This window comes from Mastacembelus armatus, chromosome 7, assembly GCF_900324485.2.
Source record: "Mastacembelus armatus chromosome 7, fMasArm1.2, whole genome shotgun sequence".
Classification (NCBI taxonomy): domain Eukaryota; kingdom Metazoa; phylum Chordata; class Actinopteri; order Synbranchiformes; family Mastacembelidae; genus Mastacembelus; species Mastacembelus armatus.
Window position 1 is genome coordinate 15,137,607 of NC_046639.1, and position 19,171 is coordinate 15,156,777.

Here is a 19,171-nt window from a genome sequence, read left to right on the forward strand (position 1 = left end):
CTACCACACACTTCACATCCATACTCTAATCCGTTCACACTATCATAAAGCAACATGCAAACAGGAAACAAATGCAAAGAACAGATGACAGTTTCAAATGAGAAGAATTAAAATATACATACACATTATCTAAGGGGTTTGGAAAGAAAGAGTGGTGCGTCACTGTGATCACCCGCCTTGTCTTCTCTCTCACTTATCTCACACCTCGATGCCCTTCACTGCCTGGTTGATGGACTCAAGCAGAGCCCGGTTCTCAGGGTTCTGGTAGCAGTCTTTATTGGTAAACATGTGGGTCAGGGTTTCCACATAGTTGTCGAAGTTTTGCTCTGACAGTGGCTCCTGCTGAACACACAAGATCAACAGAATATTATAAATTGTCTGAAACGTTTGAGACAAGTCAAACATCTTAAGTCTGAGAATAAGAGTCTGTATTAAATCTTGTATTACAAATTCCATGAACCAACCAATAAATGAAACATAATTTTCTAAGATGAGAATCAGTGTCTGAAGACATGGCATCTTTTTTTTTTTTTAATTATTATTGAGTTATTATTTTGAAACATATTTTTGAAGGTCTGGCAAATTGTCCTTATCTGTATGCATTTAATGTTATTGTTGTAGCGATTTCCATTGTTTGCTTATTCACTACATATTAAGGCTTTTGTACTGATCACAACATAGGTGTCCACACAGAAATGCCCCAAAAGGGCCTCAGTATGTTTCAAGTAATTGTAACAATACCTGGCCTCTGTGTCTGGGTTGTTTTGCCTTGTTGTGGTCATTTTATATCTCTGTCATCAGTAAGTGGTAAAAATACTTTTTGTGGTTACTTTCTGCGTTTTATGGTCATTTTGTGTCCTTTTCAGACATTCTATTGTCTCTTTAGTGATTTTTTGTTTTTGTGTTTTGCATCTCCATATTGTTTTGTATATTTTTTTAATTTTGTGTCTCTTCTGAATTTCATGTGTAGTCATTTTATTTCTCTTTGTATGATATGATTCATTCTTGAAATTGGATATTGGATATTTGCAATTGAAGCACTGGGCCCAATCACATCTTTTAATAGGCCAGTGGCAGCAGGCATAGGAGCAGAATAAAGAGCAAAGAAGCTATTTTACATGGCATTGGGTTGGTTGACTGTAACATTATTTTGCCCGCATCATGTGGAATTTTGGAATACTTTCTCTCTGTATAACTGAACAGTGAGCATCAAATCAAATAAGATTAACAGCTCTGATCAGCAGGGATCAACTTAGGTGGTGTCCAACTTATTGCGGTAGGCCATACATGCCACTAATGCCAAGGCCAATGTTTTTCCAAGTCCTGATACTGTCTGAATGTGTTTATTTATATTTGTAGGACTATATGGAAATGCAGGAATTTGGCTTCCTGTTTTTGCTTCCTGTGATAAGGTGTTTCACTTCCTGTTGCTAATGCATTCTGCTGTACGGTTCTGTACATCTTTCTTACAGATTAGCTCTGATCTAGTTCACATAAAAACTAGATTCTCTGTATAACAACCTAACATCCTGTTAATTTTAGTTAATTTTGACATCATTAGCCCAGCAGTTAACTCTGCTAGCCGCTAGCATGGCCTCTCCCTCTCATTTTCTCTCTCCTGCACGGTGTGCCAGATGTTTAGTTATTCCTCTGCCTTCTTTAATGATAATGATACCTGTAATAAATATAAGGTTCTGGTAACTTTGGAGGTGAAGATCACTGAATTGGAAGTGAAGCACTATACAAAAGCAAACTAGCTAAGCCCCATTAAGCATACGAGTAAGCAGAAGCCCACGGCTCATCACCTGCCTGTTAACATTTCTAATCGATTTTCCCCATTTAGTAACTCATCCTCTGAGAAACCAGCTCTGGTAAATTGCAGCTCCATAGTCATAAACATGAAGTTTGAGACTCCAGCAATGTAGTCAATTGCATTCTTAGGGCCAGAGTGATAGACATCCGATTCTATTTGAAGCTGCTGGCTAACGAACAATGTAAATGTTTGTTGTTTTCTTTGGACCCTTCCCCAATCTGACCAGCGACATGTTTAGTCACATCTTGCTGTTCCACCACTGGCTCTTTCAGTAGTATGCAGCAAACAATATGTCCATAGACAACTGGACAATCTTCTGGGCAAAACCTGTTCTAATAGCAAGGAACTGCATCCATCCCACTTTGGATGGTGCAACTCTCATCTCTAGATATATGGTAAGTTTATTAGACAACCTAAAGTTGACAACCTAATATTTAACAATTACGGGCCATGTCATGTTCCTTGAAGCACAGGCTGTTGGAGCAGTAGCAGCAATCTTTAAGCTCATTAATTTAATAAACTCTTGACCTAAACATAATTATAACTCAACTAACTTCAGAGCTTCACACCAGCTGAATTGACTGTCTTACTATTGAACAGGCGTTAATGTTAATGCTGTACGTTTTTGTTCGTTTTATTGCCTAACCATAACCAAGACGTTTTATTTCCTAAACCTAACCATGAGATTTTAATGGCTAAATATAACAAGTAGTTGTCGTGCTTAAACATAACTTACGTAATATATGTAATGATGACAATGAAGATGTATGGGATAAAAACGACCTACTGAACCTACCAGTAGGTTCGCTAGGTCCAGCAGTACTGAACCTACCGGTAGGTTCAGTAGGTTACAGTAGGTAACACACACACACACACACATACACATACACATACACATACACATAAACACAGACACACTATAATATGCTCATATAGTCCATATAAAACTCCATATAAAAGCCAGAAAGTAAACTTTCTATGCACATGCCTGTGTAAAGGGTTAATGGGGCCACTTGGTTGTCAACAGTAAAAATCACAAATTTTACCTCTTCCCAACTGGGGAAACCACCAACCATCAAGAATGCATGATTATATAGTGTCATGGCTGTGCAGTCAAAAAATGTCGTTACAATGGCAGTCAATGGAGCAAAAAACATCATCAAAATCAGTGTTGTTACTAATCTTTGACATATCCAAGACTGTGATAAAAGATAAAAAAAATATCCAGTCCACAATCACTTTTTATATTGAAAATAAGTCATTTTGTGTGTTTTTTTCCCCAAATTGGTGAAAATTGGTTCCTGGATATTTTTTTTTAAACATTTAATCGTTTAGATCAGAACTGAAGTTGATTAACAGATTTAAGCAAAAAAGTTGAAAAAAGTATTTATCTGATATATTTTCACAGCAGTTTATTTTAGTGGATGTTTTCATCCCAAACATATCGAAAGGGTAGGGAATTTGTAAGTAATCAGACCCCCTTCACTTTCTTCAATTTTGCAATGATACTACAATTGTTTAAATCCATTTTTTCTCATTATCCTACACTCAGTACTAATGACAAAGTGAAGACAGAATTTTAAAAATGTCTGTAAATTTATTATAAAGAAAAAACTGAAATATCACATTTACATAAATTTTCACACCCTTTGAAACAATGTATGAAAACTAGCCTAGAAGCCTCCCTAAGATATCTCCCAAGGAGGTGCACTGTCATGCATCCTTAGGAACAAGATGTTTTATACTGCTCAAATAAGCCTCGATAGAAACTGCAACACATCTGGAGTGTGCTGCTCCAGTGCGATGCAATTAGTAGACCTATCGTCCTTCCTTCTTTTCTATATGTTATATAAGTACATTTTCTAAGGCACTTTTAAGGTGCCAGTTTTGGAATAAAGCCCTAGTTAACTTGTACAGATCCTTGTTAAAACCTATTCTAACTCGTTCCATTTTTCATGTAATCATCCCAAGACTTTCTGCTTTTCTTAAACCTGCCATTCTTGATTTCTGTTCATTTTGCAGCACATTAATATAATATTCCTTTGTTCTCAAACAAGCCTATCAGTACCCTGTTGCTATACTTTATTCCTGCTTTATTTCTACTCTCACAAACTCCAAACTGTTCTACTCCATATTCATAAATCACATCTCACATCTCTCACTGTTGTCACTATGACCAGGCACTAGAATTTTTACTTCTGCCCTATGCCTTTCTCTTTATTGGCTGTCTAAACACTTTTGTTGTCTACCTTCTGTGTCCTCCGCATTGGTATAGATGCTGATATTCTGCAAATGTTGGTGTTTAGCCTGTTGCTAGATTTCACCTGAGTGTCTTGAATATTTTTATGAGTGACATCCAGTATTGTTTGTATTGGGCATGTGTATAAGCACACAGACACATGTGAGCATGTGTAAGTATGCAGTTCTGTCGTACACTAGACCACTAATTGACACTTGGTGCACCTGAAAAACTGTAAAGAAAACTGAAAACCAATAAGAAGGATGTAAAAAAAAAAAGCAAAACGGTGGCTTTAATGATGTGATCATGAAAGCATTTCTGTACAGTACAAAATCCTAACACAGTTTAGCACATATTTATGTTTCAGATGCTTGGATCTCAGAAAAGACAGAATGCAACTTTCTACGAAGGAGGTCTGATTGATTGACCACCAAAATCTAATCAGTTCATGATTGAGTCCAAATGGATAACTGAGACAAATTTAAAGCATTACCTCCAGGTGTTCCTGAGATATCACTTTCACAACAATGGGACAAATGGAAGGTCAGAGACCTGGACATTTGACCTTTAATCGCCAAGATTGAATTAGTTTATCTTTGAGTGTACAAAAAATAAATAAATAAATAGTGTATACTCACCATGGTGGGCAGGCGGATGTTAGCCAGGCTGCGTATAAGGGCCTGACTGAGGCCAGATAACTCCACATACAAAGCCTTATTCCTTTCCTCAATCTGTTTATTCTCCTCCTCCATGCTCTTCAGATTCTTCTCCATTGAAGAGATCTGAAGCAGAGACATACACAGAATAGCCCTGAAACTACAAAACAAACAACTAGAGTAGATTTCTTTTTGTTTTAGTGCCACTGGGAGTAAGACCATCCATCCATCAATTATCTATACCCGCTTATTCCAATTTAGGGTCATGGGGATCTGCTGGAGTCTATCCCAGCTCTCTTCGGGCGAAAGGCAGGGGTATACCCTGGACAGGTCACCAGTCCATTGCAGGCAGTAAGACCCAGTGCACTATATCCAGTCCTAGAGTCAATTATTGCTTCTTATCAATTTCAAAAACAAAACACCGGCCTACCCACACATCATATGGCAATGGCACATAGTTGTGTTTTGAAATGTGTTTCATTATAGTGGTTGAGCTGAGCTCACCTGAGTGTGCAGGTTTATCATGTCTGTCTCCATCTCTGTGTTGGACTCATTCAGTTCACTGATCTCCTTGTTGAGCTGCTTGATCTCCTCATCATTGTCCAGAACTGCAGAAATGCACATTTAGCAAAAGAACATCAAGACAAATGCCAACTGTATCTACTCTCACAAAGATCTATTACAGAGTATGTGCAGGTTATGTGTTTTGTTGTCCCTAACAAAACTGATCAAAATAGACTTTTTTAAAACTTGATGCCTCTATGTGTTAGTAGCAAATAGTCACAGTAACCGTTTGGCAGACGTGTGGCATACTATTAGACAGATGGGAAAATACTGGCTCTTACCATCACTGGCTCTGAACTTTGCAGTAATATACTCATCTCCAGGGAACTTGACTCTCTTCTTGTTGGCTGAGGCTCTGGGACAACCTGATAGACTGAGAGAAGCAGCTGATCAGAATCAAGACATCTTAAATTCTACTGAGGCTTAAATGTTTTTTTTACTGCCTGTTTTATTTATTTGCTGCCTTGTTGTGTGTTAAGGAAGGCCAACAATATCCTACAATGATCAATGAAGTTCTGTCATCAATGGCTCTGACCAGTGGTTAATGTTGCTGAGGATTCATAAACTGGGCTGTGATCTATTTTAATATCATGTTTGCTGTACTAATAATCAGTTGGCTAATGAATTTACAAATATTTTGGACTCCTTCAATCTTCAGTTAGTGTAAGGCCTGACTCACCAAAATGCGCATACATTTGACTTGTTCATGCGCTTGATTTCTCTATTAGAGAAATTGGTGACACTTGTATTTCCAATCACATATATTTGAGATTTTGTTTCCCCCGATTATGTGATGTTGCAGCATTATCACTGCCCAGACTTGTGTCGAATACTCTGCTGCCTTCAGTGACATGATTTTAATGCAAGTCGAGGACTACTGTTGCACTCTGGCTAAATGATACTCTCTGTACATTAAGGAGACACTGCAGACAGGCAAATTACATGTTTCTGAGGAACTGTTTGGCAGATTACCAGAATGCTGTTAAAGCAGCTGAAACAGAATACTTGCCTAAAATTATTAGAAATAACTCATTGCCCTGTAGTCTTATTCTGTACTATAAACTCTGTTGTCCATCTGTGCTGTAATTGTCTGCCCAATGCATTAGAGTTTTTGGAATTTTTTGTTGAGCAGATCTTTAAACTCTTATTGGCACATTGTTTCATTTAGTGCAGTGCCTCAAGACTAGAAAATGATTACTAACTTAAGACCCCCACCATTTCTAACATTATGGACTCAAGTGCATTTGTATGATTATCCATCAAATTTTATGCTGGAGCCCTGTTCGAGAGCTCTCTTTTAAATATTAAGAAAAACATCATAAACAAGCATATATATACATACCTATAAATAAGAGTAATATGTAGTATGCATGTATGTAGTAATAGTTTTCAGTTTTAAGTTTCTTGGAACTAACATCACAGAAGACCTTACATGGGAAGAGACTCTTTTTACTCTTCAGCCATCATTTAGCTGAACTCAGCAATTTACTCTATTTATAAGTATATGCCACTCATTTTACCTCCCCAATATTACTCTTATTTATAGGTATGTATACATATGCTTGTTTCTGATGTTTTACTATTTTATGTCTGCTAATAGTTCTTTATGTATTTATGTATATTGTCCAATTTTTTTCTTTATCTATTTATCAGTGTTTGTATATATACTTCTGTTCTCAATAATCTGTCAGGGATACAAAGTCAGTTTTGTTATACAAAATTTTTTGTACTAGTAGTAAGACAAGTAGTACCAGTAGTATTTTTTGCATACTGGTAGTACGCAATGTCAAAAAAAGGGTTTTTAGCGTAACTCAGTGGTCTTCAGTCTACCCACACCTTAATTAACAAAGTTGCGGTAAATATGTGAAGTGGAGTATATCTTCGGGAAATGTGTTTACCTTTGCAGCTAATTTTGCCCATTTTGTTACATGAAACAGCATTTCAGGGGACTGAAATGACTGTACTTTTGGATGAAACTGTAAGCTGTGTTTGTGCTAACACTGCTCTGTGTGTGCTGAAATTCTCAGATATTCCTGATACCTCCGATGTGTCAGGAAACTGCCGTTAGCATGACCAGAGCCATCACAGCCTGGTGTTGGGCAGGTTGGGCCCTCGGTCTTTAAGGTCTTCCAAGAGAAGGGAGTACCGTTAAGAAGGCCTTCCTTCTGCCGGCGAGCTGCAAGTGGACAACCATAGGCACTGCGGTGGGTGGCATACTTCCCACTGATGTGGCCCTGACTGTCACAGCCAGGAACTGGACACCTGAAGGCAGACAGAAAACATTTAAAAAGTTTAACTGTCACTAATGGAGAGCACAGATAGAGCTGTCAAAAGGCTAGCAAAACATAAAAAAAAAATCAATAGATCAACTAATCTGCTGTGGCGACCCCAAATAGGAGTAAGCCGAAAGAAGAAGAAGAAGAAATGTGCATATGTTAGTTTCATGTATTATGTACAGCACTATTTATTGTGAAAGAATCACATAACCTGGTGAAACAGTTTGGCTTTCTGATTTTTACTGGTTTTAGTCTCTGTATGGTATTAGCAGAAAATAAAAAATATTCCTTAACCTTTATCAGTAACTGTAAACAACAATAAAGGGAACTGAATAATGTGTAACCTCAAGACATATAAATGAAATGATACCAAAATTTTTACAAGTATCTATCTCAGCAGTGTTATTTAGCAGTAGATATGTGTGTAGCCTGCAAACTGCATGATGAAGCTGTCAATCTAAGCCACCTGGTCCTGCAGTCACCCTTGACAGCTGTGCATATAATAAATTACATTTCATAAAAAAACAGCCTTAGGGGGTCCTGGCATATTTGTGGCACATGGATTGCAGCTGACATTTTACACCAAAAGAATGTAGATAGGCATTAGAAGTGTATGCGAAACCATGACAGTCAGCTGTGACACTAATATTTCAGAAACACCTGCTCAAATTTGGACAACAATATTACCAGGCTAAGATGAACCAAAGAAAATTGCAGGAGTGGAGCAGGAGCTAATACAAAGCAGAACACAGCAAGAGGCTGGCAGTGTGGATCCACTCAGGTTTATTTATAACCTTTGAGTGACACAATAAGAGTGTTGACGTCAACAATTGGAAGAATAGAGTTTGTGGGGAGTTCAGCAGGAGATTGTGGTGCTTGCCTGAGAATTTGCCACAACAAGACACTCCATTGTATGATCTAGACTTAAGTGCTGCAAGTATAGCAAACCCAAGGAAAGACTAAACAATCTCCTTAAGGTATATTTTTTACAATTCAAGACATAAATAAAGGAGCCATGTCACATACATACTCTGTAAAGTCAACATGTCTGTCCTGACCAAAAGACCCATTGTGAAGGACAGACACCCTGCTGGTCACAACCAACCATAAACACCTTTACAGCAATCCTGTGATCACCTTCACCAGCTAAACATGTATTTCTATTTCTTTACTTGCTATGTGTGTTACAAAAACACCCTCAGGTACCCTAAAGACATTCCTAAGATGAATTAGTCTTAAAAATCAGTTTAATTTTACCACCACTCCAAGAGCATAGACGGAACCATTTTGCATCACACAGTGCTCAGACCAGTAAAATTGCACCATTATAGTCACGTGACTGTGAACCAATAACCAGCAACGATTAAGAAGGATTGAGAGCACACAGACTCTCATTGACAACAGTCAGGTACACAACAGCCATTTCTCGGGCACTCTCTATACACAGACACGCCGTTCACATGAATGAGCCAGTTTATGTTTTTTATGCATAGAAGGGAAAATTAAGATAAAGTCCTCAGAAGCTGAGCCCCCTCCTCCTTTAAAGCTGGCACTCACAGCACAGGAAAGTTTTAGTTTTTTTAATTGATACTTTGATTCCATGCCATGAGCTTTGTTAAACATAAGTTTCCTGTGACATTAGCAAAAAGTCACACCAGCAGCAACAAAGACAAATCTGACCAAACACCAGTGGGAGCAGGCCCCACTCAGAACCAGCGGTCAAGACTCCCGATTTCCCGCAGGAGAGCCCAAACTTCAGTGAACTCGATCCCAGCAGTCAGATCGTGTAATCGTGGCTGTGCTGATTGTCTCAGTTGTTCTTCCTAGATACAAGTTAGGTATTTTTCCTTCTCCAAACTGCTGTTTAGACCAGAATCCAAAATTGATTTCAAACTCCCTTTTTCCACCACTGAAAATTCACTTATTGTTTATACTAAGATGTTTTAATTCATTAAACCATCAAGTTTCTCTGTTCAACTTTCCCTGTTTTCCACCTTTGTAAATAGGAATAGCTGAATAAATCTCCAAATCAGCCTTGTGATGGACTGGTGACCTGTACAGGGTGTACCTCTGCCTTTCACCCAAAGAGAGCAGGCTCCAGCAGATCCCCGTGACCCTGGTTAGGAATAAGCCGGTATAGATAATGGATGGATGGATCTCCAAACAATATGTGGCTGGTATCATTAATGTTTCTTTGACATAATAAACATCGCTGTCTCAGAGAACTGCCATTCAGATTAAAGACTGATATTAATAATCATTTAATAACTCATTCACAATCAAGGGATCTGGTGGTCCGGAATTATTAAAAGTTCTTATGATATTAATAATTCATGAAGCAAAATTTTATTTTTCATTCATTCTTTATACCTGTGTATAAAGGGCCAGGTAGAGACAAACAGCCCTATACACTCACATTCACTCCTATGGGCAATTTAGAGTCACCAATCAACCTAACATGCATGTAATTTGGTCAGTGGGAGGAAACTGAACTACCCAGAGAAAACCCACGCAAGCCACCATTGCTGCTCTAAAACATTATTTTTGCAACATATTTCTTTTATTGGTGCAGCTGTCTGAGGTCCAGATCAAATAATATTATTGTGCGAAAAACGTTAAGTAACAGACAGCTCATGGCAGAGAAAATTGGAAACCCACATTTACCAATTGCAGGCCCATTGTTACCTAACTGCTGTCTGCTGCTGTCTGAATTGATGTGAGCATAGCGTTGAGCTTAGTCTGTGTGTTTGTTTATATTTTTTAACATATGATAAACTGAATCTAAAACCTAAAGTTATGTTAGTATGCATTTGTTATCATAGGCAGGAAACTAAATGCTTTAAAATAAACTTTAAGGCTGTGAAACGCAGCAGCAGTGCTGAATCATTGTGTTGTGCGAATGCACGTGAGAGCTGCTGTGCTCTGTTGTTTATTAAAAAATTAAATTAGAGGTCTTGTCATTGAGGTGGACAGCTGCCTGTAACTGCCTCTTCTTTGAAAAAACCCCAGTCTGCATGTACTCCGCATAGATTAGAGGGATCCAAAATTTCACTAGTTAATTTTGCTAGACTAGCTATCTGGTCAAATAACAAACCACTGGAGCGGTTGGTGAAATGACGAAATTATTGTGAATTAACTGCTGTTGATATTGTTGAAAGAAACTGTTAAAGGGGCAGATGCCAATTCCTACTGTAAAGTGAAAGTTCTGAGGCTGCTTCTATCCTACTTGCTGCTTGTGGAAAGTTGCTGGCTTTGGTGGTTTAAGTCTTTCAAGACCAGGACAGAATAAGAGCATAGGACATTGCTGAATAGCTAAACTCAAAGGCACAGTACTAAGCGTCTCCTTTTGATGGTGGTGTCATCCACTGACGTTTGACTTTTAAAACTCTCTCAAACCACAACAAAAGGCCACCCAGTGAATTATGCAGTGAGTTAGTATGAGTGAGAGAAATCATGCTCGTTTAACCTAAACCCAGAGAGTGTACAAATTTATAAAGCTTAATTACCTATGAGGAAATAAGATTAATAAGCGTTGGCTTTCTCAGTTCAAACATTATAGTGGTGTATCCATAAACCACTCAAGCAAACTGAAACAAGATACCATCTTTGAGTATAACTCTAATATTACATCATCCTATTTAATCCTCCGGGGTTGACGAACGCACCGTCACGTTTGGGGTTTATTTTATACAAGCAATCCCACTTAAGGACTCACTAAACATCCTACTCAGGGTAAAAAGCGACATGTTACTTCACACCTGCTTTGGTACCTGCCTTGGTGATGCCCTTGACAATTCACCAGCTGACTGTCAAGTGATCAGCTGAATTGAGAGGGGGGGGGGTTCTGTTCCAACCAAGTGACCTAATCACGTCCATGTTACCTACATATAAGCAGTGATTCAGATGGGATGCTCCCCTCCTTTTGTTCAGCTATAGCACTAAAAGTGATAAAATATAGATATTTGTTCCTTGAAGATGTCTTTGTGCAGTGGTAATGATGCCAGATTCTGCAGCAAGTACGGGTCCAGCATTATCTTTGGGGATGACCTGCATCAGCACTGCATGCGGTGCATGAGGGCTGAGCACATCAGTTGGGCCCCACGCCTGGAATTAACGGTGCTTCTGTCTCTCAGTGCTTCTGGCTCTCCCTAAACAACAGTGCATGTTTCTTCCACGCCTCTGAGTAGTGCTGGCAAACCAAGGAGCCATCTCCTCCCTCTCGTGCTCCCACCAGCACCACCCATTTGCTCTTTGCTGGAGCTGCTTCCATCCCGGGAGAGTCCAACCTGGTACTCAAATGATATTTTGGGTCCGGAACCAGGCAATTCTGCGTCCATGTGTCCCACAGAAATGTCTAGCTGCATCCCTCTTTACTCCCAGAGTTGGTGAGAAAGGACCTGCTAGCAGCGACAGCCTATTCAGTCCCCAGTTTTCAGGTGCTATGAAGGAGCTGCAGGGCTATTTTTCCAGCCTAATAAATTTGTGGAACACCACTTCCTTTCCAGGCTATGTGATGCCTGCTTTAAGGTATGGATGTGTGAACTGTAGCATGGAGCTAGTTTCCTCTGATTCACTACCTTCTTTTTCAGAGGGCCCACAGTATCAAGTGTTTCACGCAAAGAGGCTACAGCACTGTCAACAAGATAAGCAATTTGGTAGTGAGTAGGATTGAGACAGCTGCCCTCCACTGTGGGCACATGGCATAGAAATAAATTAAGATGGAATCATTTTCTTAACCTAACGGGTCATTTTTTAAGACTGCTGCTTGAAAATGACATAACCATGACATGATCTATCATATTAAATTCAAAAGTTATTAAAGAATGGTCAGACAAAAGAAGATTTGGGGGAATTATTATTAAATGTTCAATTTCAATGCCATATGTTAGAACTAGATCAAGGGTGTGATTTATTTACATTTTGAAAGAAACCAATTGATTCTAAAAGTGAACTAAATGCAGTGCAGAGGTTATTATTTTCAATGTCTATCTGAATTAAAACCTCACACTATAATGACTTTATCTGAACTAAGCACTAAATCAGACAGGAAGGAAATTAACTTAAAAACTCAGTGCAAGGGACAGTTGGATGGTACACAATAACAAGTAGAACTGATTTTTGTGGTTTCCAGTTTGGGTGTGATAGGTTAAGAGTGAGGATCTTAAATGAGTTATAATTGTTCATAGGGTGAGAGTTTCAGAAGTTTGAGTGGAAGATTGCAGCTATGTGACATGTGCTGCAGTGGGAGGGACTTCCCAGGAGTTCTGGCAAGAATTAACTTTGTTCTTGTCTTTGCCACCTTGAGAAAACGAACAAATTTCTCTGTTCTCGAGGAGTATGTATCAGGCTTTAGACTAGAGCTAACCCACAAACAAGCCGTACAAAAACACATAGTACAACACACTAGCAACAGGTAGGAGGTAATATCAAAAGCCACACCCATATGGTGTGAGAATATAGCGTTACAATCCTCCAAATTAAAAACAGGCAGACCATATGATAAAACAAGATCAATTGTGTGTCTATGCTCTTGTGTGGGTGGGCCCAGACACAGACTGTACAAGGAGTTAATAAGGTTTAAAGCCCTTAGCTCTAGGTTTGTCCAGACAGCACATGTGAATAATAAAATCACCAACAATGAGGACGGGTCATATATACAGTGGTTACGGAAAATATTCAGACCCCTTTAAATTTTTCACTCTTTGTGTCATTGCAGCCATTTGCCAAAATCAAAAAAGTTCATTTTATTTCTCATTTATGTACACTCAGCACCCCATCTTGACAGAAAAAACCAGAAATGTAGAAATTTTTGCAAATTTGTTAAAAAAGAAAAACTGAAATATCACATGGTTATAAGTATTCAGACCCTTTGCAGTGACACTCATATTTAACTCACATGCTGTCCATTTCTTCTGATCCTCCTTGAGATGGTTTTGTTCCTTAATTGGAGTCCAGCTGTGTTTAATTAAACTGATTGGACTTGATTAGGAAAGGCACACACCTGTCTATATAAGACCTTACAGCTCACAGTGCATGTCAGAGCAAATGAGAATCATGAGGTCGAAGGACCCGCCCCAGGAGCTCAGAGACAGAATTGTGGCAAGGCACAGATCTGGCCAAGGTTACAAAAGAATTTCTGCAGCACTCAAGGTTCCTAAGAGCACAGTGGCCTCCATAATCCTCAAATGGAAAAAGTTTGGGATGACCAGAACTCTTCCTAGACCTGGCCGTCCAGCCAAACTGAGCAATCGTGGGAGAAGAGCCTTCATGAGAGAGGTAAAGAAGAACCCAAAGATCACTGTGGCTGAGCTCCAGAGATGCAGTAGGGAGATGGGAGAAAGTTCCACAAAGTCAATTATCACTGCAGCCCTCCACCAGTCAGGGCTTTATGGCAGAGTGGCCCGACGGAAGCCTCTCCTCAGTGCAAGACACGTGAAAGCCCGCATAGAGTTTGCCAAAAAACACATGAAGGACTCCCAGACTATGAGAAATAAGATTCTCTGGTCTGATGAGACCAAGATTGAACTTTTTGGCCTTAATTCTAAGCGGTATGTGTGGAGAAAACCAGGCACTGCTCATCACCTGCCCAATACAATCCCTACAGTGAAACATGGTGGTGGGAGCATCATGTTGTGGGGGTGTTTTTCAGCTGCAGGGACAGGACGACTGGTTGCAATTGAAGGAAAGATGAATGTGGCCAAGTACAGAGATATCCTGGAAGAAAACCTCTTCCAGATTGCTCAGGACCTCAGACTGGGCCGAAGGTTCACCTTTCAACAGGACAATGACCCTAAGCACACAGCTAAAATAACAAAGTAGTGGCTTCAGAACAACTCTGTGACCGTTCTTGACTGGCCCAGCCAGAGCCCTGACCTAGACCCAATTGAGCATCTCTGGAGAGACCTGAAAATGGCTGTCCACCAACGTTCACCATCCAACCTGACAGAACTGGAGAGGATCTGCAAGGAAGAATGGCAGAGGATCCCCAAATCCAGGTGTGAAAAACTTGTTGCATCATTCCCAAGAAGACTCATGGCTGTACTAGCTCAAAAGGGTGCTTCTACTCAATACTGAGCACAGGGTCTGAATACTTATGACCATGTGATATTTCAGTTTTTCTTTTTTATTAAATTTGCAAAAATTTCTACATTTCTGTTTTTTTTCTGTCAAGATGGGGTGCTGAGTGTACATTAATGAGAAATAAAATGAACTTTTTTGATTTTGGCAAAGGGCTGCAATGACACAAAGAGTGAAAAATTTAAAGGGGTCTGAATACTTTCTGTACCCACTGTAGGCATGACCTCAGCCAGGAATTCAGCAAAGTTGTTATAAAATCCCTGTTGTTATTTAGGTGGTTGATAGATCACTGCACACAGCACAGGATGAGCAGCCCAGCTTGAATAAACACAGTTCAAAGCTGGAGCACGAGGTGGGTAGTGAGAGTTGTTTATATTTATACACAATCTTGTAAACAGTGGCTATTCCTCCTTCTTGGCCTGAAGTGCACAGCGAATTAAAGTAACATTATTTGGGAGGCAATAGTTCAGTAAAAGTGCCAGACTCACTGACATTTACTCATGTCTCCATCACACAGAAAAAATTTAATCCACTGGATATAAAGTAATCCTAAAGGATAAAAGTTTTTTTCGCGTTCACCAAGCCAATCCTGACAGGAGCCAGGGAATTGGCAGTCGAAGAGCCCGGCAGAAAGGCCGCAGGTTCTGCAGAGTCACTTCACACTGCTGCATGTGAAGAGAGCAGGGTTGGTGGGGCTGGAACAGTTCATCAGTGCTGAAGACAGGTACCAACCAGCCATAACAGGCTCCAGCGAGCGCCAAGAAGGAAAGAGGCAATGAACCACTCCGTATGTAGACAGAGAGGCCACATAGAAAAATGACAAACAGGCCTTCAGCCTTACCAGCCTTCCACTGTGCTTACCCTGGCGACAATGGTGTTTCTTCTGGAGAGGTGGTACGTGAGCATGGCAAAGGGGTGGTGGGATCCCCACTAGTAATGGGGGCAAAGTTTTATGTCCATCCTGAGTAATCCACACTAAATCATTGGCAGAAAGCCTCAGATCCAGGAAAATTTGTACACCAAATGTGTCAACAAGGAGTTGACATTTTGACTGACAAGTGTCAGAAACAACACAAACATAATCAAAGTTGGCAGTGACAGATGGTAAGCCACACACAGAGGCACCAACTTCCCTCCTTCCCTAGTTGAGATTCAGTTTTAGGGGTAAGGCTCAGTTTTAGGGGTAAGGCTCTATTTCATGTCGATGATGTGATTCTCCTGGAGAAGCCAAACAGTATCTTCAGAAAATAATAAATGTTGTATACTGTTTGTGTAATAAATGGTGATTGAAGATAAATAATATTAAAACTCAAATTCTGCATTTAAGAAGAATGTCTAAGAGTTGGTTAGTGTTTTATAAGAGTTCAGCCCTTTTGACATACACTGAGTTTTTTATATTTTTTTATACTTTTAAATATTTAGGTTTTGTTTTTGGTAATCATTTCACTTATGAGGCAGGAAGTAGAATTGTGTCAGACTGCTGGCAGAGTGCTTGTAGCTGTTTCAAGTATGATGAAACTCTGTAAGGATCTTAGTTGCAATACATGTAATGCTTAATTTCTGTATTTGTCCAATCTTGTATTATGTGGCTGGGATATGTGGTTCCTTTAGTCAAACAGAAAGTTATAAACCAATAATACTTTTTTCTAGGGGTGCATCAAATGGCCCTAAAATTATCAGTAGGGTGACAACTATTTTTTCTTTGTTATTCAAACATTATTAAGACAAAAGAGATACTAAACAAGCAAAGGTATTATCCTTTCATTCAGATCCTTTATGAGTAATGTTTATACAGTAATTGTGATTTTGCTTATTTTCCTTGCCTCTGAATTATGAGTGTTTTGGAAGCCCATGAAGGTTGCATCACTCGCTTGCTCACTGATTTACTCATTCACTCACTTAATCACACAGTCCTCACTCACTCACTTATTAACTCACTCACTACCTCACAAACTTACTCACTCAGTCCTCACACTCACTCACTCAATACTCAGTCAATCACTCAAACCGCACTCACTCACTCACTTACTCATTCAGTGTCACTCACTCACTCACTCACTCACTCACTCATTCATTCTCATTCAATTAACTCAGTCCTCACTCACTCACAAACTCACTCGCTTACCCATTCACTCACTCAATCCTCACTCACTCACCCACCCACTGCCACTGACTCACTCACCCACCCACTGTCACTCACTCACTCACTCACTCACTCACTCACTCACTCACTCACTCACTCACTCACTCACTCACTCACTCACTCTCTCACTCACTCACTCACTCACTCACTCACTTACTCAATGTGGAATTTTTTAGCCTGGAAATAAATTAATGAAACAGCCCATGTCACACTAAATGAAATGAAAGAAACATAAGTATATCCCACAGTCTGTGTTGAGTAAATTTCACAATAATCAGCTTTTAGGTTTAGATTTCTTGTGTATAAGTAGAAATTTGGTCCAGATGGCATTGGTAAATAGAAGTTCAGGGAGGCCCTAAAAACCTACATGCTCTGTTAATTATGAAACAAAAATGTAAAAAAAAAAGAAAAAAAAAAGTGTTTAATGAAAAGTGAGCCACTATAGTTCAGCACTCAATAATTTAACAAATTTCTAACAGCTAGGAACCTGTCAGGTTGCACTGCTTGGTTGGTAAAAGCTAATGAGCTATTGTTGCTCACCTCAACAGCTCAGCTTCTTCCTTGTCATCTTTGGTGGGGTTTGATTTGACCCCACCTTTCTTGGCTCGAGGGCATCCCGACAAACTGGCAGGGAGGAACATAGGACCAGTCATAATATCCATCTGTACAAATAAAGTGATGTTGAAGCAGGCTGAATGAGTTTCTACCTTCTGTGTGAAGCGTAGTTTCCAGTTATGTGGCCTGATCCATCACAACCTGGAGTTGGACACCTGAGACACACACAGATACTGTTTCATTTTACAGGCGGACATTACCAACAGGCTGCAGGTAGACACCACTAAACATTATATACACAAACAGATGCCAAATCAAGCTTGTGAGATGCATCTCAGCCAATATTATAATGAAGCAGAGTTTTGGCTCTGCTTGAGTTCAAACAGAAGAAAATGCCAGACCCAATAAATAGGGAAAAATTATACTGTTATGAATGGGTTGAATTTTACATGAAAAGTAATAATCCTAAAACAACTAATAGTACTACTATTAATAATAATAACAATAATAATAGTCATAATAATAATGATACAATATCTTGGTAGTCATTTTAAAATGGAAGAAGAAGAAGAAGAATATCCTTAGATTCTAAATACACAAAACATTATATGCATGATATGCTGTATCATAACTACATTTTTAGCAAATCTAAGTGCTGGAAAATTAGTGGACTGAGAATCTTTACAGAGATACAATTCAGGTTATTGCAGCCACGCTAACCCTAGCTTCTGTGAGCGGCATCTGTACTGTATGAGTCACTGTAATTTGTTTAGATTTTTCAATATTGGAATTAATTTAGGTTTGAATTGAAATTAATGAAATTAAATTTTTTTGTTTTATTTCTTTAAGTGATTTTGGCTATATCAGTGTTTTAAGGAGAGCAGACAGACCCGTAGCTGCAGATTCAGTGCTCAGTGAACATGTTGGAGGTAAGAGACAGGTGAAAGCAAACATACTTTAGTTCAGCTGTGTGGGCAGCCATGAGGGTCCGAAGTGATTTATCAGCAAGAGGACAGCCTGATAGACTGAAACATAGGTTAGAGAGAGGATATCAGAAAACAAGACTGAGAACAGGATGTCTGAATGTGAGGGAAGAAAAGAGCCAGATCTAAACAGTGACAGAACAGGACAGAGCTGGCAGCACACATATAGTAGTATAAGTAGTATAAGACAAAATAGCTAATTTCTGAAGAAATTTAAGAGTAGTGTAATTAGTGGATGTAATAATAGTGCAAAGGTGGGCAGGAAAAATAATGAAGAATGAACATGCATGTGTATAGTCATGTCAGAAATTTATTAGGTGTAAATGAACAATGGCAGATGTGATAAAAAGCCCACTCCTTTCTTAGCGAAAGAATGTGGCTCTCGACCACCAGCCTTAGGGAGTCTTTTCCTCCAGCTTCAAATGACCTGGGCCAATGACAGCTGTTTATCTGAAATGGGGCGGGCTTTATACACGACATGTTCATAACGTTTCTCAGTGCCAGTCCCAAGTCAAATCTTTCTACAACTGGCTTTTGCTGTTTACTCCATTCAAAAATATTGGTTTATTCTGCGTCCATTGGCCCACTCCCTGCAATTCAACCTCAACCGAAGAAGTTCCAGACTAATAATTTGTATTGAATAGAAAAAGAATTAGCCAGACTACATATTCTGTGGAAGTTTAGATTTTAGTTTTTAGGGGTGATCAAATACACCCGAATTTTATCTCAGCAGCCCCAAATAATATTAATAATCATTAATTAATTTTTTGAATAAGTTAACATTAGACTTTTCAAACTGGCCTGATGGGATGGGACAAAGAATGACAGGTTGAAATGACTTAATTACAGCGGGTACGGAAAGTAT

At 39.2% G+C, this 19,171-nt stretch overlaps 1 protein-coding gene across 1 annotated transcript in view; it reads right to left on the reverse strand.

Annotated features, from left to right (window-relative positions):
* Positions 1 to 198: 198 nt before the first annotated feature.
* Positions 199 to 19,171, reverse strand: part of myt1a (myelin transcription factor 1a) — a 49,012-nt gene continuing 30,039 nt past the window's right edge. Inside the window, exons 16-23 of the mRNA XM_026332630.1 lie at positions 18,280 to 18,348; positions 17,476 to 17,538; positions 17,309 to 17,392; positions 7,313 to 7,534; positions 5,554 to 5,645; positions 5,213 to 5,316; positions 4,691 to 4,834; positions 199 to 342 (exon numbers count right to left, since the gene is read on the reverse strand). Coding sequence (XP_026188415.1) covers positions 199 to 342; positions 4,691 to 4,834; positions 5,213 to 5,316; positions 5,554 to 5,645; positions 7,313 to 7,534; positions 17,309 to 17,392; positions 17,476 to 17,538; positions 18,280 to 18,348 — 922 coding nt within the window. The remainder of the gene's footprint in view (positions 343 to 4,690; positions 4,835 to 5,212; positions 5,317 to 5,553; positions 5,646 to 7,312; positions 7,535 to 17,308; positions 17,393 to 17,475; positions 17,539 to 18,279; positions 18,349 to 19,171) is intronic.